The sequence below is a fragment of the Gouania willdenowi genome, chromosome 21 (assembly GCF_900634775.1).
Source record: "Gouania willdenowi chromosome 21, fGouWil2.1, whole genome shotgun sequence".
Lineage (NCBI taxonomy): Eukaryota > Metazoa > Chordata > Actinopteri > Blenniiformes > Gobiesocidae > Gouania > Gouania willdenowi.
This window is the reverse complement of record NC_041064.1, coordinates 33960629-33985618: the sequence shown is the minus strand read 5'-3', so window position 1 is coordinate 33985618 and position 24990 is coordinate 33960629. Positions and strand designations below refer to the sequence as shown.

The following is a 24990-nucleotide window of genomic DNA, read 5'->3' as shown; positions in this document are numbered from 1 at the left end:
AACTAATCGTAAAACATGTAAAATTAGGAAAATCCACATTGCATTTTAAAAAACATATTTTATTTATATCATATTATTATATATAACATACCACAACCCGTACACCAAATCATTTAAAAACATTTGTCACAATTTTTCAGTGATAATTCACACTTAAAGATGGTTGATTTACTACTAAAACTTTATCAGGTGCAGCAGTATTTAACTCTACTAAATACTAACTACATCTGTATTTATCTTTGTGAGTTTGAATCCTGGAAAGTAAATCAGATTTTATATGGAGCTCAATGGTGACTAGAGCTGCTGAGGGCCCCTCACATGGTCCATGTTGGTGACCCCTGACTTAGAAGAAGAAGAAGAAGCTATTCTTGAAACTCGCTCAACTTTCAACACTATTCACAAAAAGACATAAAACTACATTAAACCTACCACTTTTCTACCAGAGCTGCAATCAACCACTCACAGTCTGACTGTTGCCCTCTTAGTCCATTTAGTTAAAAAGGTTAAACAGCAGTACAGTCAAAAAATAAGAAAAGTAAAATGCCACAGTATTGATTAATCTGAGCAAGAATACAGAAAAGGACAAAGGCTTTTTTCTAAATTACTTGCTTTTTTGTGTTTTCTGGAGTCATTTTGTACATTTTTGTTGTCATTTGGTGTATTTTTCTGTTGTTTGGTTTCATTTTTGTTGTCTTTTTTTGTTTTTTTTATATTTTGTATGTTTTGTTGATTTTGTGTTTTTTGGTGCATTTTTCTGTCCTTTTGTCTCTCTTTTGCAATGTTTTTTTTTTTTTTTGTTGTGGTAATTTTTTTTTTTTTGCAAGTTTGTGTGTATTTTGTTTCATTTTGTGCTTTTTGTCGTTCTGTGTATCTCCAGAGTTAGTTTGTGTGTTTTGTTGTGGTTTTATGTGCTTTTTGAATGTTTTTCAGTCGCTTTTTATTTCCTTGTCTTTCATTTTCAGTTTTTCTTAAATGTGGCAAATTAACAACTTAAATTTCAACTTTTTGATTGAGGCCTAAAAATCAGCTTTTCTCACTGAAAAGAGACGTTTCACAAACGTTCTTAGGATTTATTGAACTATGGCAGAAAACATCCTAAACATCAATCACAGGGTAAATAGCACAGAGGAAATGGAAATGGATGGACATAAAAACATCACTAAACCAGCATTTACCTTACGTGGAGAACCACAAACACATGGAGTGAAGCTGAGATGAAGAACAGAGGTGGATGGAGAGGGGCCGTCAGCAGCTTGTTCCCTCCCTGGGTCAGTGAGTATTGATCCAGAACTCAATCATAACCCAATGTCCTGCATGTTTCAATGAAGGGGACGAAACTGGAATCTCTAAACAAAGCGAAACATTTACAAGCACAGGGAGAACATGCAAATTCCACATACAGAATGGTTACCAAGCCTCTGCGCCAAGGATTCGACACATTGGCTCTCATTTATCAATCGTTTGTACGTTCAGATCTGCTCCGGTATTAATCAATTCTGACGTGATCGTCTACCATCTACGATTGGATCTCACGTCTGGTCTGACCTTCTCGTCTGCAAGCCTAAATTATATACTTTTTCTAGACGAAAATGTAAAGAAGTGTGTCAATCAAAAAGCAGGAATTTACGTGTTGAGGCTGTGGATGAGTAACATTTCATTGAAACCATTGGTTAAGTTAGTTAAGAAGAATCTGTTCCAACACAAAAACGCTTCATTATTCTCTTCCACAGAGCGTTTAAATTATCTCCTTAAATTCCAGTTTTACCGAAAAGCAAATCTTTGTTTTTCTTCACGTCAGCTGTGATGATGCTGATTTTCATCTCAGAAAACGTTTATTTCCGTGCTCGTGTTTGTGTGACCTCAGTGGGCGGGGCCTCCAAACCAGAAATATTTGAGGGCGTAACATGTCAATCAAATTCAGCCGCCGCATTTATAGACACCCGATCATTGGTGCGCTGGGATTGGTCAGATACAAATGTTTCACAAGTCCGTCTGTTTGTCTTTTTCTCAGTTTGCTGTCATTGGTCAATAGGGGAGTGAGGAAAAAAATCGATTTGGCAATATATCGCAATATTTCACCGCGCGATTATATCGATCCAAAAAATAATTTAAGAACTTATAATTAGAATCTATTATAGAAGCAAAAGTTAAACCACTTATTTTTGATATTGGTAATTGAAATACAGTTAGTTACCATTTACTTGTTCTCGCAAGTTTAATTTATCTCTTTTTTAACCATTTTGTACTTGTAAAGGTGAAATTTGTAATTATTGATATCACGATATATATCGCTATGTAGATCGTATTGTGACGTGCAAACCGTGAATCGTATCGACAGATAGTGGGCAATGCACACCCCTACTGGTCAAAAATACATCCATATATAACCCAACAATATCCTCTACCTTCAGCAAGTGTAAACAATATGTTTGAAGGCTTAAAGACACAAAGATTGCACATAATTATTTGATTTACACATTTTTACTTTGTTAAATTTAATTTAAACAACAATCATTTCTTGCACAGTACTGTATACTGTAGGACAAACAATTCTCATAAAAAGAAAAACAAAACATCTGATCATACCTCTGACCTATAATCAACTAAATTGATATTCAATAAGTTCACACGTCAATAAATTAATCATTGTTTATTTTCCAGAAAACAGTCTTTTCTCAAACCTCACCATCACATTTTCACAGTATTGTACGTTATAAGTTAACCTTTCACCTTTGAGCCAGATCAAAATCCTTCTTTAAAGAGACACAAAGAAGGTCAACGTTGTGTTCTGATGAGTTCAGACACAATATGACTCACAGGAATAAATACAGACATGGACCAATGTTTTGGAACTCTTCCATCAAAGGAAGAAAACCCCATAATAGTCACTGATAGAACATATAGCTAAACATGTAGCTTAACTTATAGCTAAACATGTAGCTGAACATGTAGCTTAACTTATAGCTGAACATGTAGCTTAACTTATAGCTGAACATGTAGCTTAACTTATAGCTGAACATGTAGCTTAACTTATAGCTAAACATGTAGCTTAACTTATAGCTAAACATGTAGCTAAACGTATAGCTAACTTATAGCTAAACATGTAGCTAAACGTATAGCTAACCTTTAGCTGAACATGTAGCTGAACATGTAGCTTAACTTATAGCTAAACATGTAGCTTAACTTATAGCTAAACATGTAGCTTAACTTATAGCTAAACATGTAGCTGAACATGTAGCTAAACGTATAGCTAACCTTTAGCTGAACATGTAGCTGAACATGTAGCTTAACTTATAGCTAAACATGTAGCTGAACATGTAGCTAAACGTATAGCTAACCTTTAGCTGAACATGTAGCTGAACATGTAGCTTAACTTATAGCTAAACATGTAGCTTAACTTATAGCTAAACATGTAGCTGAACATGTAGCTAAACGTATAGCTAACTTTTAGCTGAACTTTTAGCTGAACTTTTAGCTGAACTTTTAGCTGAACTTGTAGCTGAACATGTAGCTCAACATGTAGCTAAACGTATAGCTAACTTTTAGCTGAACATGTAGCTCAACGTATAGCTAACTTATAGCTGATCATGTAGCTGAACATGTAGCTCAACGTATAGCTAACATGTAGCTAAACATGTAGCTGATCATGTAGCTCAACATGTAGCTCAACATGTAGCTCAACGTATAGCTAACTTGTAGCTGATCATGTAGCTGAACATGTAGCTCAACGTATAGCTAACATGTAGCTGAACATGTAGCTGATCATGTAGCTAAACATGTAGCTGAACATGTAGCTGAACATGTAGCTGATCATGTAGCTGATCATGTAGCTGAACATGTAGCTCAACGTATAGCTAACATGTAGCTGAACATGTAGCTGAACATGTAGCTAAACATGTAGCTGAACATGTAGCTGAACATGTAGCTAAACATGTAGCTGAACATGTAGCTGAACATGTAGCTAAACATGTAGCTGAACATGTAGCTGATCATGTAGCTGAACATGTAGCTGAACATGTAGCTGAACATGTAGCTAAACATGTAGCTGAACATGTAGCTGACAGTCAAAATAATCAAAGCGTCAGGGAGAATGTTCATTGGACAGATAAAAAAAACTGCAGCTTTTTGGTGATTCTCATCAGCTCTGTCCAGGGTTGGGATCAATTACATTTTTCAGTTACCATTACGTTTTCAATTACAATTCAATTATGATTAGTTACCAGCATGTTTTCCAATTACAATTAAATGTGAATTATTTTTTATCCTCAGAAAGTTATTTACAAAAATTACATTCTCAATTACTTTATTTCAATTACAATTACTGAGCCTGAAATAAATAACCTAATAAAAGTTAACCTTCCTCAAGGTTGAAAACTATTTGCCTTTAAGAAGATGTTTTCTACGTACTGTATCTGTCTACACTTATAGCACAACAATATATTTATTTATTTAGTTAGTTTTCCGTGACTTGTCTGGGTTTGGAGACGTGTGGCCTGGGGTAGGATGTAGGAACTTGGGTGAATTGTAGACCATGTGACATGAATTGTGAAGATTTCTGCTTGACATAAGCATAAAGAGTAATTACAAAAAAAACTTTCCACGTGTTTGCATCTCTTATGACAACGAGTCCTAAATCAGCTGTAAAATACACAAAAAATATCTATCATATAATTTATTTCCTATCTATTGCTTACCTTGTTAGGCTTCCTAATCAATGAAAATATAGGTTTAAATATTTTTGGTGTGGGGGCGTCCAAGCCTTTTATTGTCAGTAAACCCCTAAATTTCTTTCTTTTTCTTTTTTTTTAATGTTAAAATGTAGGAAAACTTGATAAGTAACATATTTTAATAATTATTAACAACATACGTGTATAACTGTATATAGAACAGTAACATGGTTCCCCAGTTTAGTGTTAAGTTATAACTGAATTTTCATGGCAATTACAATTACAAATTCAATTATCTGAACTCAATTGCAATTCAATTCCGATTACGACAGCCACAGATTTTTAAAATTACGATTACAATTATGACTACACCATAATTGTAATTATCAATTCCAATTATAATTGATCCCAACCCTGGCTCTATTTACAGGCACAAAAGAGAAGCCTCTAAAAAAATAAATAAAAAAGAACTGTGGACCTATTGTGAAACATGGCGAAGGCGCCATCATGTTTTGAGGCTGCAGACGGAGGGTGTCCTGTGTCTGAGCAGAGTGTAGTGATTTTTTTGAGTCGCCCAGTGTCAGAAAACTTCCAACAGCATAAACGACTCAACAAACAAATACTGTAGCTCAGATCAAAATATTGATTTAAATCCACTGAACATGTGTGAAGAAAAGGCCTCACTGAAACTAGAGCTGGGCGATATATTGAGAGTCAAGACATATCAAGTTTCCTATTTTGGCGATATAAAAAATTACAATATTTTTTTTTCATAGATTATTTTGTATTAAAATAGTTGTTTAGGTATATGCTGCTTTCACTACAGCATGAAAATCACAGTTTGATGGATCACTGAATGCGTCCTAACCCAGACCTTTCCCTAAACAGGCCACACTACACAACTCACACACACACATTAGCCAGGCTTCAATAAATCAATATGTTTTATTACATTTGTAAACTATACATTTCATCAGAGAACATTGTGCAGAGGTGGACTGGGACCAAAATTCAGCCCAGTCCACAACATTATTAGTGGACACCATGTAGAAGCTGTTATTAAGTCAGTGATTCTCAACATGTGGCTCTTTAGGTCTTAATTTAATTAGAGAACCTTACCGATTCCTTTTGTCCCAAATTTTTACCCTTTTTCAAAAAGTTCTGACACTTTTTTCAGACTTTAGCTACAATAAACACCCCTTTTTTCCTGTTTTTTCTGTCTATTTTTGCAAGTTCTATTTGTACACTAATTCAATATTTGTCCTTTCCTTGTTTTTTTGGCCACTTTTCATTCAAATAAGCTAACTTTTGTTCAATAAATACCACTCGTTTCCTTTTCCCCCAACATTTTACCTTGTTTTGTTCCACATTTTGCCCTTTTTCACACTTGTTTGCCACATTTTGCCCATTTAAGTGACCCTTTGCCACTACATACCACCTGGTTCCTCTTAATTTGCCCATTTTTTTGGCCACTCTTGACCGCTTTTGGCCCATTTTAGTCACGTTACACTCTTTTCTAGCCACGTTTTTGCCACCTTTGAACCAGTTTTGGCCACCTGTTACCATGTTTGCCTTCATTCGCTCGTCAAAAAAAACGTAGCGGACTAGACCGGCCCATTTCAGGTTGATGGCCCACTGGGAAGAGATCTGGTATGCCAGATGGCCAGTCCACCCCTGCCATTGTGGTTTTCTTTGTTTGATGGTTAAGTACCAACCCACATGTCTGTATACTACGTGGGACGTCCTCTTCTCTTCACTTCTCGCTCTACGAGTCTTTTCTCCGATGCCGCTGCAGACGGCCTCACCGTGCACACACACGCTGAGGCCCCTGCCACACATTTAGGCAGGTCGGGCCCTCTGGACCAGGACCGCTGCTCTGGGTCGTAAACCTGAGTGGCTTTGGAGAACGTCATGCTCTCCCAGTTGTAGCCCCCCAGCACAAAGATCCTCCCCGTCCACACGGCCACGCCCGCCTCACTGTTGGCAGCAGAAGCCAAGCCACCGGGGTCCACTGGTCGTGCTGGGGGTCGTAGGACTCCACCTGGCGGATGTCGAAGCGCTCGGTGGTGTCCTCACTGTCGTCGCTGCCTCCGATGGCGTAGATGCAGTGTTGGAGGGAGGCCATGCAGTGCCAGCTCAGGGGCGGCACTCAACTTTCGGGGCGGCGCTCAACGTTCAATAAACCAATCGCATTCAGATTTACTCTAACCCATATCTATTTTGTATGCCTATAGAATTATGTAGCATATACAATTATTTATATGGCACAATTTATTTATTTTGAGGTTTGATTATTTTGAACTGTATAACAATCACACAGCACAATAGCATGCCGCATTGAACTCCGCCCCAATCTGCGGACTGAAAGCCAATAGCATGTTGACGTTGAGCTGCGTTGAGCTCCTCCCCAACGTGCGGACTGCAGTCAGGGGTACTTCTCTGCAGGAAGGAAGGGGTGGGGGCCAGAGGAGACGGTGAAGAAACAGGTTGTGTATGTGAATAAATGTGGGAGTGAAGTGTTAAGTGTTTGTTTGAGATAAGCCTGTTTACTGAGACTCTGCTATAGTTTCTCATAGTTCTCCAGCCGATGACGTGGGTCGGCGTTGCCGTAGAGATGACCTCGAGAGTTTGTTAGTTGAGCCAGATCACAGGTGTTCATGGAAAGGGAGGGAAATGTCAGAGCGTCAAATCAACATACATCCATGGAGAGTTTGGAGAAGAAAAAAACAGACCTTCACAGGCTGTTCTCAGGGGGCCGAATGAGTCAAGAGAAGATGTTTTCAAATGGGCGAGCCACATTGTTCTTGGTCATTCAATCAATAATGTGGCCATTTCCTTGAGACAAACTCTCCACTGTTCTTAAAGTTCACTACAGTGGAATCCATCAGAGAGTTCCGAGAGTTTGGCCCCTTCCATCGATGACAAGTGGCTTCCAATATTGCTTCCAATGTAATCCAAATTTAGCTATAAATCAGGAAAATGCCAGATTCAATCAGCAGAAGACCCGTTATTATAATTCCATCTTCCACGTCCTCAGGACTTGTGGACTCTTTCAATGCCAGTTCTCCTAGTTGAGAAATTTGACCAAAAGCGAAGAAAGACCAGCTGATCAATTCCATCATTTAGATTTAGGATCGTGATGCAGAAACAGGATCCTGTTAGATTAAAACAAGACAGAGAGAGCAAGCAGGGAAAAAGCATCGTTCTCGTCTGAGTGCAAGCAGGAAAAATAAAATAAAACAACCTGTGTGGATCTGAATCTGTAGTGTTGGAAACAATGCAGTCATTTTTACTCGACTCTCATAAAATTATGACTTTTTTTTGTAAGATCACCGTATGCTTGTAATTTTATGACTTTATCCTGTGATTTTTCCATTGTAGTTTCATGTCTTTTGTTTCTTGTGACAGTTGGACTTGAAAATTATTTTTTTTCTTATTAAACTTTATTCTCTTAAACTGTTTATTTTCTCTCTCAATGTGGCTCTAACCTTGAGTCCTTATGAGCGTTTTAGAAGTGTTGTGATTGGTGAGAGTCTAATCAATAAAATAGCTGACTGTCCATGATGTCATTGAACTATAGATCAATATTTTTTCCTTAGTCGGCACTTCCACAAGGAAACAACAGGATTATATGATTCACTTACAACCTCCTTAAGAATAAAGTTGTAAGGTACATATATGAGTCTCTTTGGGATCTTAAAATTTTCCTACATTTTCTTAAAAATGACAATGTCACTGTGTAAATTTTAAAGCAATGTATGCGTCGTCAGCAGAAGTGCTTGGATTTAATCCAAGAATTCATCTGTTTCTCAAGGTTAACTTATTATAGTTCAGGGGACACATCGGCTCAGTTTGACCAGAAATACCTTCAACTTTTTATGAAAAAATATGTAATTTTAACAGTATCACCCAGTGTTGTGTCAAGTAGTGAAAAGCCAAACTTAGTAAAGTAAAAATAGAATGAACTGAAGTGAAAAAATACCTGAAAGTCACTTGTTAACAATAATTAAAGTCTTAAAATCGGTGTAATTTTGTGCACTTTTGTATAATAGAAAATGAAGTAAAAAGTAAATGTAAAATTCTAATTTTATATTCAAAGAATGCAATAATTAATAGCTAATAATGATAAAAATGTTAAAATTATTATAGCATCTGGTCGACCTTCGTTAAAATATAGTGTTGAATTCAACAACCAATGAATGACTTTCCTGTCATTTTAACTGTGAAATCAAGTGTTTTAAACCACTTCAACATCTGTATTTCTGCTGTTTAGTGTGTGTGTGTGTGTGTGTGTGTGTGTGTGTGTGTGTGTGTGTGTGTGTGTGTGTGTGTGTGTGTGTGTGTGTGTGTGTGTGTGTGTGTGTGTGTGTGTGTGTGTGTCTAAGTTACCACTATGCATCTGCAGTTTGACCTCAGAGCTTCACTTTACTGCTGTAATCCTGCACACAGCACATCTCCATCCATCTAACCATCCATCAATCCAACCATCCATCCAACCTGCAGGGGATTTGACTGCCATTAAGAGATGACTGTTTTGTAAACACACACACACACACACACACACACACAGAGCACGTCTGTGTGTGGCTCAGTGATGCTGTTGATGGGAAACGTTGAGGACTAACATGGAACATCAGGATGGAAACGTTCACTGTTTTCTGTGGACTTCACTTTAACACATGGATTCACCAGTGTGGCACAATCTGCAGGTACCTGTTTATTCTATATACACACATATATGTATATGTATGCATTCATGTATGTATGTACAGTCAAATACGTAACTGTATCTGATCTTAGGGCCACATTATCAACATTCATGTCTACATTTAGAATAACAAACATTCTGAACATTAATACGGGAAACAACAAAGTGTCATTTTGTTTTTTGAGTCAGTTTTTGTATTTTTGATGTTGTATTATTTGTTTCTGTTGTCATTTTCTGTATTTCTGCTTCTCTTGCGTGAATTAATAGTACATTTTTGAGCTATTTATGTCATTTTTTTGTGTTGTTGTTGCCATTATGTGTACTTTTGTTTAGTTTTTTTCTTTTTTGTGGTCATTACCTCCACCATGGAGGTCATATTCTTACCTGCGTTCATTTGTTTGGTTGTCAAAAAATGATTATGTCAAAAATACTTCACAGATTTTGACAACATTTTAGCCAAAAATTGACTCCAATTGATCATTGCTGATTGATCTGCAACCTGCGGCTCTGGAGCCTAATGTGGCTCTTTGACTCTTATGCAGTGGCTCCTTATAGCTGTCAAAAAAACTATTGGAATAAGTTTTTTATTTTTTTAACAGAAGCTATTAATGATGAATGACAAATAAAATCAAGATATAACAATGTGTTAACCTAATATAAATCACGTTGTGCAATGACGCAGCACCTTCCTACTTCAAACATCTACAGACCATCAACTTTCCTGCACCTGTGGTAAACATTAAGTTTTAAATCCCTGGTAAGATAATTAAATCAATAAAAACACTATTCTGGAAGAAAATAGAGATTTCATTTGTGTGGGAACAGATTCCCTGATAAACGGGAATTAGCGGGTTTGAAAATGGACGGATGGATGGATGGGAACAGATTGATTTAACCACCAATGTGCAGGTTAAATATGCATGATTTATGTGTGGCAAGAAATGAGTAATTAGCATGTGTTGATCACATGATCATGCATTTGTAGTCTTTCAGATTTATGAACTAAAAAAATCTTCTTTATACAACATTGTGTTCATGTAAACTAAGATGCGTAAGAATTTGAAGATGCAAAATACTGTATTATTTCTTGATGTCATGTTTATTTTTTTTTTATTTTTATTTTAAACCATTTTTAAGTTGCCATTTACATGATCAATATAAATCAAATGAAATTAAATCAAACATTATTCTATATAATTTTAACTGTTTTCTATTTTGGATCCAGGAGGACTTTAATCAAGGTGAGATGATGCAAAATGGCTCCTTGTGGAGTCAAGGTTGCAGATCAATACTGATTCTGGATCAGTTTCAAAAATCTAAAAACTCATGTCTCTCATTATTGGCAAAATTGAAAACAATCACATCTTAGTTTATATTTACCGATCTTTCTGAAACATGACTCAGTTACAGTATGTGTTGTTGGTTCCTCGTTCATCATTGTGACCTAGTTATTAATGGGAATACATTCAAGTATTCCCATTAATAACTAATGAAGTGTGAATGATCAATGTACCATGATCAGGATCAATGATGAGTTTTTTTTTAGTCTGTTTTTGTTTTTTGTTGTTGTTCTATAGATTTCACTTTTGCCTATTTTAATTGTCATCTTTTGAGTTCTGAAGTCAGTTTGTGTTTTTTTGTTGATGTTTTGTGTGTTTTTAGACTAGGTTTTTGTCGTCATTATTTGCATTTTTTGTTTCGTTTCTTTTGATTATCCTTTTGTGTATGTTTTCTATAATGTATTCTGTCCGTTTACTTTGGGGGCCGCACAAATGTAGCTCCAGGGCTGCATGTGGCCCCCGGACCACTAGTTGCCTATGTCTGCTAAAGCTCTTTCTTATTGGCAGTGATGATACCGTAAGCTGATCTACAGCAGGAATGACAGAAGTAGAACGTGAGGAAGGAAATCATATGTTTTTGATTTCTAAATAATGATTTAGTTAGTGGAGTTCTCCTGTCCAGGAAACAGAAACACCTTCAGACTTCCATCATCTCCATGAGTCACGGTGTTTCTGTGCAGTTTCAGACCTCTGCTAATCCTGGGATGTCCCAGATGAGAGCGGAACGCCATGACTGTCATCACATCCACGGGTCAGTTTAAAAACACCTCCATTCATCCTTCAACCAGTGCTCGTTTCCAGTGGCTCACAGATATTTGTCTATGGCCAGAAAAGAAAGAAAACTTACTACTTTAATTTAGATTTAGGTCGTTATTCATCTATTTAATCATCATGCTTTCCCATCTTATTCATTTGAATTTTTTTTTGTCAATTGTATCGCATATTGAAAGTGATAGTGATATATATATAATAAAAACATACACAAAGAGTCATTATACATGCATCAATCAAAAAAAAATATCTCATATATATGTAAAAATATATATTGTTTTTTATTAGATTTAGTGAAGTTATTTTTCAGGGTCTTCTAATTTATTTAATTGCACAATACAAGATAAATGATACTCGTATTTATGATCCGTGATGGTATTGTATCGGTTAAAATATCGGTATCAGACCAATACACGTGTGCAATATCGGTATCATATCGGAGGTGAAATAGTCGTTTTTCACAGTCCATTGTAATTATTGGAGAGTTTTGACAAAGAATTTTAGTGGGGGAGAAAAGTTATTTCAACATTATCATGTCCCAGTTTGCACTTCCACATGTAAATGATCAATACAGTATGTAAATGATCAATACAGTACGTAAATGATCAATATAGTATTTAAAGTAATACAGTATGTAAATGATCAATACAGTATTTAAAGTAATACAGTATTTAAATGATCAATACAGTATGTAAATGATCAATACAGTATGTAAAGTCATACAGTGTGTAAATGATCAATACAGTATTTAAAGTAATACAGTATTTAAATGATCAATACAGTATGTAAAGTCATACAGTGTGTAAATGATCAATACAGTATTTAAAGTAATACAGTATGTAAATGATCAATACAGTATGTAAAGTCATACAGTGTGTAAATGATCAATACAGTATTTAAAGTAATACAGTATGTAAATGATCAATACAGTATTTAAAGTAATAGTGTGTAAATGATCAATACAGTATTTAAATGATCAATACAGTATGTAAAGTAATACAGTATGTAAATGATCAATACAGTATGTAAAGTAATACAGTATGTAAATGATCAATACAGTATGTAAAACAATACAGTATTTGAATGATCAATACAGTATGTAAAACAATACAGTATTTGAATGATCAATACAGTATGTAAAACAATACAGTATTTGAATGATCAATACAGTATGTAAAGTAATACAGAATGTAAATCTAAAGTACAGTATGTAAATGTAAAGTACAGGCACCAACAATATCCTGACGGATCCTGACTTCATGATTTTTTGAGTAAATTAAAGGAATTTTGTGTGATTATTTGATTAATTGCAGGATAAAAAAAATCTTTCCACAGTTTGTGATTATTTTATTTTTTTTCTGCAGTTGTGATAAAAACAAGAAAATTGAGCTCAGCAAATATTATAGAGTTTCATTAATTTTGTGTATTTTTAGGGACTAATATATCTATCCATCCGTTTTCAGACCCGCTTTGTCCTATTTCAGGGTCCGTCGGTGATCTCCTACTCACACTGGGCGGGAGGCGGGGCTACCGATATATCTATAAATTAATTATTCATGACTTTAATTTGATACGTGTCCTAAACCATCACAGGGATCATGTTTTAATTCTCCAACGTTTTTTGGGCAGAAATGATCGACTTCAAAACAGATGCAGACATTAGGGCACAAGTTCTCAACTCGTGGGTCAGGACCCTAAAGTGTGTCACAAACCCATTTGCTTTGGGCCGTGGGGTTTTCTTTTTGGCAATAGAAAAAGATATTTTTATATACTTCAAATTAAAATAATTAATTAAAAATAATTTAATTTGATTGTATTTTCAATATTGCAAAAAGAACAAACATACGTGTATCGACAGAACATGTAAAATGGAGGGCATAAAAAAATGTACCAAATAAATAAGAAATCTGGAAAAAAAAGAAAAAGTCTATTTGTATGGTTGGCGTACGTACAATGCTATTGGTACGGTAACTGAAGTACAAGTACGTAGCGTCTTAGGTTCAGGGTTAGGTTATAACCTAACAATTTTTAGGTTTAGGGTAAGGTTTAGACTTAGTCACGTAGCCTAAACAGGCCAAATAGAGCGCTGTGTATGGATAGAATGTCGGTGTGTTGATATGGCAACCGTACGGATAGCTACTAAACAAGACAGGCAGGCATGTAAACAGGCAAAGTGGGCGAATCAACACATCAGTTAACTAAATCAAACCCATTCTGCCATTATATCATTTTCACAGTTTAATCTCCCCAACATCTAATAGAAGAAGATCTTATGCATTTACTTTGAAGGGTATATTATATATATATTCTATCGTATCTGAAGCTCATAGTAATTGATCCTAAACCATCACAGGCATCATAGTTTACTCCTCTAACGTGTTTAGATTTCAGACGTTTCTGGGCAGAAATTTAAAAGATCAACTAGAACCAGGTGCAGACATCAGGGCACAGGTTCTCAACTTGTGGGTCAGGACCCAAAAGTGTGTTTGCTTTGGGTCGGTGGGACTTTCCTTTTGCCAATGGAAGATCTTATGCATTTATTTAAAGGGGATAATATATATCTGTAATCAGAGTTAAAGATGGGACATTATAGATACATAATGGATGTTGTAACATTTGTGACACATTTACGCTGACGTGATGTTTTTGTGCTGTGCTGTCAGTCTGTGTGCTGCTGCTGCTGCTGCCTCAGGCCGTGCTGTCCCGCTGGGCCTGTGTCCGCTCCTGTCCTCCATCCTGTTCTTGCACTCCAGAGAAGAACTGCAGTGTTCTGTGCGACCGCTCCTCCATGGCTGAGCTGCCTAAGGAGTTTCCCTGTGAGGCGTCGGCCATCAACCTGGACAAGAACAGCCTGAAGTTCCTGTCGGAGCGCGCCTTCGGGACCCTGCCCTCACTGAAGAGCCTTTCTCTGGACCACAACAACATCTCCTTCATCACACCTGGAGCCTTCAAGGTCTGAGGAGCACAAGATTTCTCAATAATAAGTCAATTTCATGAAATCTGTGTCACTATTTTTCAGGCAGTGAGGAGCTCAAAGTAGAGCTACATGACTGGAATATTAATCCACGCTAGTGCTGCGCGACATGGAGATAATTTTTAATCACGATATCGATAGATTTACATCCTTAAAATTACATGAAATTAATGGAAAATTGCTTTTCATTATATATTTGTATTATTATATAAAAATGGTTTCTATAAATTAATTGGTATAATTCTCAGTAACTTTTGGTTTTCACGACCAATTTCTACAATTGTTACATATAGCATTAAAATGCCTGACTTTACAGCAGCTTTTTTCAAATATTGTTTCAAAAGTTGTGACTAAGGCTACTTCTTTTTTATAACTAGTACAGTGGAGGTATGTATTCATATTGACATTAAGAGGAGTTCCACGGTGTGGATGGGAAAATTAATGGGATATTTATATCTATATATTTTCTTTTAGTAGCCAAAATTTAATCAGCTGTTCCTTGATCCATTATTAACATTTCCTGAAAATTGCATCAAAATCTGTTTGTAACTTTTCAAGTTATTATGTACAGACAGACAGCGTCACACTGCGCTAGCTTAGCATTAGCATAAAATAGAACACTGACGATGAAGTCACTGTTGATGACATCATCAGTTAGAACATTCTGATTGGAACTCTGATGACATCACTGTTGATGACATCATCAGTGTTCTAAAACAATGTTTGACAGGAGTTACACAGTGTGGATTGGTTTTGGAATGACCAAATTACTCCAAAATTATGGATGCACACACTCGGGGTATGCGCAAGTCGTTGACAAAGTTTCAGGTCGATCAGACACTGCATCAGGGAGATATTTGCTCCACAACCACACACACGCACACATACGTTGCTTGCTTTTATAGATAGATAAAGCTTTAATACTTTCTATATAACTTTGTATGGACTGGTCAATTTAAAAAAACAAAAACCAAACATGATTGCTTTTCAATTCTTTCATATCAATACAGAATTTACCAATATATGGTTCATTTTTTATCACAGTTTAAAGGTCTAGTGTAGAGAATATTACACAGAGGATCAGTGTTTGTGTACTTTTTTAAACTCAAAAAATATATCCAAAATAAATGGTGCTTCTCCTTTAAAATCTTCTCGATGGAGGAATATTCATGCATTTGTCTACATGTACTGTTGTCACGTGTGTATGTGGGAATACCACCAGAGGAGGCGCAAAAACCAACAATAATGGCCACTACTACCGTTTTAAACCGTACCTGTAGTGAATTTTACTCGCAAGCTCCATCAAAGATCAAATATGAAAGAGTGGTAGACGTTTTTATATTGCACTATGATATATAGCGTTATATCGCACAGCATTAATGCACACTCATGTCTTTGTTCCATCAGGGCCTTTCCAACCTGGTGGAGCTGAGAATGGCTCACAACGAGTACATCAGCTACCTGCACACGCGCACCTTCACTGGGCTGAAGAAGCTGGTGCGTCTGGACGTGTCCAACTGTAACCTCTTCAACATCCCCGACCGCATCTTCATCGAGCAGACAGCGCTGAAGCAGCTGCTCTGCTACCAGAACAACTTCAGGAGGATCCCTGGATCCATCAGAGGAATGGAGAACCTCACCCACGTCTACCTGGAGAGGAATAAGATCGAGGCGGTGGCTTACAACTCCCTGCTGGGCCTGGGGAACCTCAGGTACAGTACGTCACTCAACTCACTCACATAATCTAGTCCCGGACTTTAAATTCAACAATACATGAACTAGAATCTTTCTTATAGTTTGGCGAATCAGAACACAGAACTAGCTTTCTAGGATCTCCAACAAAGTATCTGTGCTTTTTGGGGTCCATCCATAAAGTCAGCAAAATGATGGTCCATTGTTCTATGAATCTGTGATAACCACATTTATTTATTCATCTAAATAGAATCCACTGTTATCCTGGAAGTTCAATATTATATGCACCATAATATATAGTCATCTTAAAGATGTAAATACTTGTTTTAATCGGAAATAAAATGGATAAAAGTGACCAAGAATGGTGGAAATGGTGGTGAAATGAGATTTCATAAATTGGTTAAAAGTTGCAATCAGAGTGGTCATAAAACAGATAGAAAAAGTGTTCAAAGTGTCAGTATTGAACAATTAGTTTAAACTGGCAAATAATGGGCATGAGAAATCGTGAATGTGTTTAAATTGGCAAAAATAAGCATGAAATATGGTCAAAAGAGGTTAAAAAGTGACAAATAATGGGTCAACATATGTGACTCAAGGTGGAAAAAGGTGGAAGGGTTTATAAATGCTGAAAATGTTTTGAAAGTGGAAAAACTGCAGAAAAGGCATTAAAATGTGACGGAGAAGTGCAGAAGTGGAGTAATGTAGCAAAAATGCATTAAAAGGAGCAAAATATGGTAAGAAAAGTGATGAAAACGGGTTAAAATATGGCAAGTTTGTTTGTAGTTGCAGAAAATGGGAGCAAAATTGTTTTAAAAATATACTAGTTTCTTAAAGGCATCTTGCAACCCCTACCAGTGTCTCGTGGCCCCCCCTGTGTTAGCGTGTTCTATGTGGTTTAAGTGTCAGGGTTATGTCACCCTGAGCCTCAGGCCTGCAAACACAGAATGGAACCGTTTCACAGGTTCCTACTCCAGGTTTTTTTGCATGGATGTGTATGGAATACTGTGAAGCAGACATGGGCCACATGCAGATACTGTATATTTGTGTGTTCCCCCAAAGCAAACTGCACAAAATGACTCCAAAAACATACAAAATGAAAGAAAATAAACAAATTACAGAAATGCATAAAAAACATAAAGTGCAACAATAACACACAAAATAAGTAAAAAAGAAATCTACTAAAATTACAAGAAAATTTACAAAGAAACCAAACCCTTGTTAATGCACAGATTGGTCAATATTCTAAATTATTTGCTTAGAAAAAGATGTGAAAGTTTACAGTTGTGGCCAGGGGTTGGGAGAATTACTTTAAAAAAAATAATCCGGTACAATTACAAGTTACCTGTTAAAAAATGTAATCAGTAACTTACTCTAAGTATCACTACTGATTACTTTCACACCCATCCATCCATTTTCTGACCCGCTAACTTACCACACAGTGCAGAAAAAATAATGCAGAGTAAAAGCAAAAATCCATTTGACAGAAGCCAGAGATCGTTCACATTGTGCTGTGATATTGTTTCCTTTTTCGGATTTAAATGAAATATGACGCTAGAGTTTCTATTAGGGATGCACCCAAATGAAAATTCTTGGCCGAAAATATTATGCAGATTATTAGTCCATTGCATTTCTGGCTCTGAACGTGTACTAACCACTAAAATTAAAACATTGCAATTGTTTAAATTAATACTAAACCTTCTGCTTGGTTCAGTCTTGACCAATGGAAGAGTCCCATATTCACCTCTGAATTTTACAAACCAATAAATGACCAACATTGTTGATACAAAAACACAAAAACTTGCAACTAAAGTATCTGTTTGTCCATGTTATTTCCTCCGCCAAAGAGAGAATGTTGATAAGGCTGTTTGTTAGATTTAAATGAGATTTTGTGAGCTGATGAGACAATGTCAAAAGGAAGAGCGAGTTTGATTTAGGAATGATCTGGAAGGTACTGTAGATACAGTTTTCAAGAAAAAGTTTTTTACCAAGGATATTTCAAAAAGTTATAATGGATTTAAATGAAATTTGGTGAGCTGATCAAAGTTGGCGGAGGTCTTGCGGTCTTTCACTTTGAAACTTTAACCATTTGTAGTTTTACCAGTATACTCAGTACTCATTGGAAATGGCAAGAATCAAACCTACAGGTTGAGATGTTTGCTTATTTTCATGGTTGTTAATAAGTAATTGCTTTTCTTTGGCAAGCTGATATAATGTTTTACTTATTTAAGGAACTTCACCTCCCTCTCTGTCTTTTCCAGATACCTGAACCTCCAGGACAACCGCATCAATGTGATACACGCCGACGCCTTTAAAGACCTTGTAAGTCTGGAGAACTTCTACCTCAATGACAACCTTCTGTCTGAGCTGCCCAGGCTGGCCTTCAAAGGTCTCAGACACCTGAAGATGCTCAACCTTGGCGGCAACCAGCTGACCAATGTTTCCAAACTGTGGTTCAGTGACCTGGTGGAGCTGGAGGTCTTGTATCTGGACAGGAACCAGTTGGTCTTTATTGAGGAGGGGACATTCGAGAACATGACCAGCTTGATCACGCTCCACCTGAACAGCAACAACCTCACCACGCTCCCCTTACCCGTTTTCCAGCCCATCTACTTCCTGGGGCGCCTGTACCTCTTCAAGAACCCGTGGGAGTGCGACTGTGCACTGGAGTGGCTCAAGGAGTGGATGGAGAACTACAAACTGGTCCGGGACGTCACCTGCTCGTCACCGTCCTCCGTGGCAGGACTGGACCTCGGCAAGGTGGTTTTTCACCAAACTGAATGGCACGTGTGTGGATCCCGGCGAGCTCAACCTGACCACGAACTCCTCGGAGATCATCTCTACCACAGAGAACCGCTTCAACAGCCTGATCTCCAAGCTGCTCCAGCAGGAGCTCAGGGAGGAGATGGGGAACGGGACAGAGAGCCTGCGCAACGGGACTCTGCAGGAGGAGGCGCCGCTCTCTGCGAGGGTCCAAACACTAAGAGGACCATCTCTGACTATCTTCACAAGCATGTGGTTGGTTTTTGGATGTTTTGCCATGTTGGACGCTCCTCTGTCTGTCCTCCACACCTGAGACGTTAGCGGCACTGCTTCTGGATTGCAGATGAGATCTAAGGTCCTTGTTCGCAGTGTGAGTCAAAGCCAAACACTTAAAACTGATGTGTTGATTTTAACCTAAACAATAAGATGTAACTTTAGTGAAATGTTGAGTTTGTGCTTTGGCATTTTTAAAAGAAGTTTTGAATAGTTTTCTCCCAGACCTGGATTCCGCCAAATAAGAAACAGACCTGAGTTTTTCTGCTTACTTTGGTTTGGAGCTCCTTGTCGGTTGGTGGAAGAAACCAGGTCCTCGGGTGAAACTCAGTGTCCGAGTCAACAGAGTATGAAGGTAAAAAGAAGAACTAATATCAAGACAAAGATCCCAGGTTTTGGCACCAATTGTTAGGACTGCCCCGCGGCAACCTAAGCTCTAGGTCTTAAATTTATGCTTGGCTACTAAATAGAAAACTCCACAACGACTTTATAAAACGATAGTTTATATTTGTTTGTTGTAAGATAGTGAAATGCAATGACATGGTTTCCTCTCTGGAAATCAGCAGCCGAGTGCTGAGATATTGTTTACCCTCAAACGATAAGTTGGACTTCATGCGATTGGTCGACTTGCGTGTCATCTGTGTGCCCGTTAAACTATGTATCCAGGTGTGAATATTGCACCTGGAAGGTCTGATGTCTGATCTGTGAGAAAGGTTCCCTTAGTTGAAGGACAGTTTTGAGACCTCACCACCACCCTACACACAATACAATAATATGTCTACTCAGCACTTTGTCTAAGTGTAATGTAAACTGACCACTGTCTCTAAGGCTGTCAACGCACAAACCCAACAGAAGCAATGGTTTAATCTTTTGTATTTGTGGTTAAGCCTGACTTTTAAAATCAAGAAATAATTTAAAGTTGAAACAAATACATCTGTCTTTAAACATCATTCTTTGATGTTGTAATTACTGTGGAACATCACCACTAAAGACTGAGAGATAATCAAATTAGATTTCACATTAGGGTAGGGACTGTTGGTAAAACACATTCAACAGGTTTAATGGGGAAACTAGTAACTATTTTACCATTTTAAAGAAAACTGGAATTTTGTATTTGTATTTTATTTTATTTTAAAATGTTGCACCTAAAGCTGCTGGAGACGAAACACCCAGAAAAGACCGAAAAGGCGGAAACATGACGGATAATGGGTTTAGTTGTGTTGGCAGTGGCAGGAGGTCATCCTACAGTTTCCCCAACCCATCGCCACCTAGAGATCTTCTCCAACTTCAAGACTGAGCTGCTCACCATGGGACATTAACACCAAGTCTAAGTAGGAATCCTCAGATAAAGACATCGTAGTTAGGCCTTGTACATACAATTATTTTATTGGGAAGAAATTTCCATTAGAACCAGGTTCATAGGTGGATAACATCTGCTTTGACTGGTTGGGGTTAGTGACAGAAAGTGGAGAAAAGAACAGGATAGAGAGATAGAACATCAGAGTCCCAGACTAGTTGAGCCGTGAACCATAGTTCAGAAACTGCCAGATCCAGCATCAACAACCAGAGACAGATAAAAGAGAGAGAAGGGCGAGGAGAAGGCACAGACTGCAGAAAAACATGATACAGTATTAGCAGGTCTGTGGACATCTGTGTAGATGGTGTGCTACAGGGGTCAGAGGTCACTACTGTGTCTGTGTGTACAGCACCTGTTGGAGGACGAGTAAATTATCTTTAAGTTATTGATCCGTGAAAGGCTACACTTTGTCTTTATTTGATTTAAAACAATGATCGTCTCCAGCATCTTTAAATCTCACAGATAAACAAATAAATAGATCAAAAATGTAATATGTGGTATATTTCTGATGGTCTAAATTTGATTATAAAATGATTTATAATAAGTCGCTTAAAACCTAACTAAAAATTGATTTAAAAATATTAATTTAAAAACACAGAGATTACATGTTGTTCACTGATGAAATGTTCATATTATACAAACATGATACCTTCATGTCCACAAACACCAGCAGCAGGCGTTGATTTCCAACGTCCCTCTTCTTTTTTTTTTATTGCGTAAGGCTCAGTTTGAATTACTCTGATGTAACACTGATAGCATGATATAGTGTGTGCCAGTGTGTGTGTGTGTGTGTGTGTAAAGTCCCCAGAGATCAGAGCTCCTAAACAGATGTCCTCTGCTGCTTTCTGCTCTAAATGTACCTTCTGCAGCTTTTTTCCCTCCATAAAAGCATTAATCTTCTTACGGCGTGCGGCTCACTGAGCTTCCACGGACTGTAAACGCTGGAACTCTCTGGAACGTTCTACCATCTCTGGTCTGCACATTACTGCTCTGTCACATTATTGATTTTTTACAAACAGAAAAATAAAAACATGAGAAAACACGTTTTTTGGTGAACCTTTGACATGCCCTCCTAGCTGGTTTCAGACGATTCTGAGGTGTTGACCCATTTCAGCTGCGGTTAATCTCCACGCTGGCTTGTTGGCCCGTTAATGTGGGATTAGGAAATAAGATATAACGTTATATTTGCCACATATTTCTGCTTGAGCAGTGACAGATTCTCTCTCTCTGACTTCTACATTTTCTGTTTGATATGCTTTTTTGCCGATTATTATTTACTGATACGTACACAGACTCCTCCCCCCACCCCAACCTAATTAACAGGTTTAGCCCACTTTTAATGTGATGCCCACTGGATGTATTCCACATTAAAACATCATCTGTGTAAAATACAAAAACAAATTCAACCTCAATTATGGAAAAAGTTTTTATTTTCAACATACACATGTTATTATCATTCCTTAGCGAAGGCTACAGGTGGTTTAATTTGGTGGTTCCTGCAAGAATAATCATGAATAATTGTCAAGAACAGATTGGACCACATGTAGTGTCAACCTTAGAAAAGACAATTGGGAAGAAAAAACAATAACAATTTAATGGGGAAACTACTATTTTAGCTTCTTAAATAATCCAGAAGTCATTTTAGAGAAAATTGGAGTTTTGTATTTGAATTTGAATTTTACAATGTTGCACCTAAAGCTGCTGGAGACGAAACACCCAATGAGTCCTGGGTGCACAGCTGAAAATGGGTTCAGTTGTGCTGGTGGTGGCAGAAGGTCATCCTACAGTCTACAGGTGGTTTCATTTGGTGGTTCCTTTACGAATAATCATGCATATTTGTCAAGAAAACATTAGACCACATGTAGTGTCAACCTTAGGCAACAAAAAAAAAGACAATTGGGCGGAAAAAACAATAACAAAGTCAATCGATATTACATTTTCTGGCATAATGTGGTCCAATAACATCAGAGAGATGATAATATCAGTCATCTCTAGCCACAATTATTGAGCGATCAGAACAATCGAACAATATTCACCCTGTCATAGCTTCCACAAATAAAAAACTAAAGAGAAAAAAGGTACTACCATGCTATGCACCGCCAAAGTGTTTGTTTGTTTGTTTGTCTGTTTGCTTGGTTTCCATCTAAAGTACCAAACAGACTTTGACAAAATGTTAACCAAAGATGAGCTTTACGCCATGAAAGATTCCATGACATTTTGGAGCAGATCCAGATCAATATACTGATTCTGGATCAGATAAAACAATGAAAAAATCTCTCATTATTTGGCGACATTTCAAAAATTCATCTCAGTTCATAATTGACTGATCTTATGACGGGTTAGTTACTAAATTGCCTCACGAAGTTTCATCAATGATTTCATCATGATACTGTATATACATTGTGACATGCTGTATGGTTACAAAGGTGGATTGTTGTGGTGGTTTTTAATGATTGAGGCAGAGTCAAGCTTTAGGGTTGCTGGCCAGATGCTGACATGTTTATTGTCAAAGGGTTTGGAGGAACAGAGCGGCTTTCAGCGTGTGTGTCTCAGTTAATCTGCTGCAGTTCAGTGCTCTCAGGGTTATGTACCAGTATGTTGCTGATAGCGGGAGTCAAAACATAGGCAAGGCAAGGAAAATATGTTAGTATAGCGCATTTTATACGCAAGGCAAGTCAATGTGCTTTACATGATTAAAAAGTGCAACAGAAAACATTTAACAGTTTAAAAAGAATTGTACGGATACCGAACATAGCGAAGCCTCCTCAGGCAGAGGCCTTGTTGTGTGCTATCAGTGTACGATGGTATCTGGCCTGTTTAGAGAGTTCAGTAATTATATCAGGGAAATATCATTTCTTGTGTGAATGATGATGGTACCATGATCTGGATCAATGATCCAGATAACTGAAGGCGTTTGGAGGAGGTTTGACTCTCTGAGTGCTCGTGTTATGAAGAATAACAGCAGGCGTAGAAAGGAGGGTTGAGGTTCTAATAACAATTCCCATCCTGTGTGCGCTGCCTTGCTCTATTCACTCCATTCAACCCGTCATGTCTGTGTCTGCTCCGACCATCACCATGGTCACCATTCAACTCTGAAACACTGTTTACCATAACAGGTTCAGCAGGAAGTCAATCTGCAGAGAATGATGAAAACAAGCTTGACTAATCCCACCATCATCATCATCATCATCATCATCTCCAACATTTACCCAAAATCAAGTGTATGGATAAACAAAATATGGAGTTATGATTTTTGGTTCACAGACAGACTGTCCTGTTCTTATGTGTCGTCAAACATTTAGTCACTTTAAATATGGAACACAAGGAAATGCAAAACTTTATCTGTTCTTAAAGATGCTGACAGAGAAACAACGACCTGGAAACTAAATAAAGTTAGAAAATGTATTATTTAGCTTATCTTTGAAATCTGAAATGTTTGTGTATGAGAATGACAGGTCTGACAGGCGTGTTGATGCTTTAATCGTCCTCTGACACATTTCTGATTTAAAGTGAATGAAAACTCTGTGTGTGTGTGTGTGTGTGTTGTGTTAATGCTGTGGGATTAATGCAGCAGTGAAACACTGTGTGCTCGTCTCTAATCACTCACTTGCATTGATTGAAAATCACCAAACCTGCATCAGAGCCTGAAAGTTGAGCGTGCGTGACTTCACGTTTCAGTCACATTTCACGTGTGTTTTTCTATTCTGATGATTATTCACAAGTGGGAGGAAACATTTTACAAATGTCAAATCTGAGAGAACAATGTAACAGTTGTTTCATATTCCTTTACAAATGATGTCATGTTGAAATTGTCTATTCAGGTGAAGGAAACTTAAAGACAAATCTTTACATTTAACGTATTACAGATGGTAAATGAGTGCTGAGTGGAGTGAGCAAAGATCAAATATTTATTTCTAAAAACACAAACACTCAAAGATGCCAAACCTCCATCAAATGTCATATTTCCCTTTTTCTAGATATAATGTAATCATGGTACCATGATCATTCACATTTTAAGGCTTGTAAAATGTATATTCCCATTAACACCCATAAAGTTGGTCACACTGTATTGACACTCCCATTTTTTCCAGGAAATCCAGATGAAATGTATAAATGATCTGGATAAAACTTGGAGGAACCAACAAGACAAAACTGAGTCAAATTTCATAAAATTCGTTCAATTGTGAATGATGAAAGATATACATTTTTAAAATGTCCCCAATGATGAAAGACAGAGGGATTTTTTCAATTTTCAAACTGATCTAGAATCAATAAATTCATCCAGTTCTCCTCCAACTCTACATAGAATATTTCATGGTGTAACACACACAAAAATTACATGAACATATGACTTCCTTGGTGACATAAAAACACAAATACAGCAATGCATGTCATAGCGTTAATATGTTTTGTGCAGAGATTGAATGTTTTCCATATAATTCAAAATG

At 37.2% G+C, this 24990-nt stretch overlaps 1 protein-coding gene across 1 annotated transcript; it reads left to right on the top strand.

The window, feature by feature from the left end:
• Positions 1-11444: 11444 nt before the first annotated feature.
• Positions 11445-19225, top strand: nyx (nyctalopin). Its single transcript, XM_028437085.1, is given in 5 exon segments — positions 11445-11466; positions 14150-14439; positions 15868-16172; positions 18411-18915; positions 18917-19225. Coding segments are annotated over 5 exon segments (1431 nt in total).
• The last annotated feature ends 5765 nt before the right edge of the window (positions 19226-24990 follow it).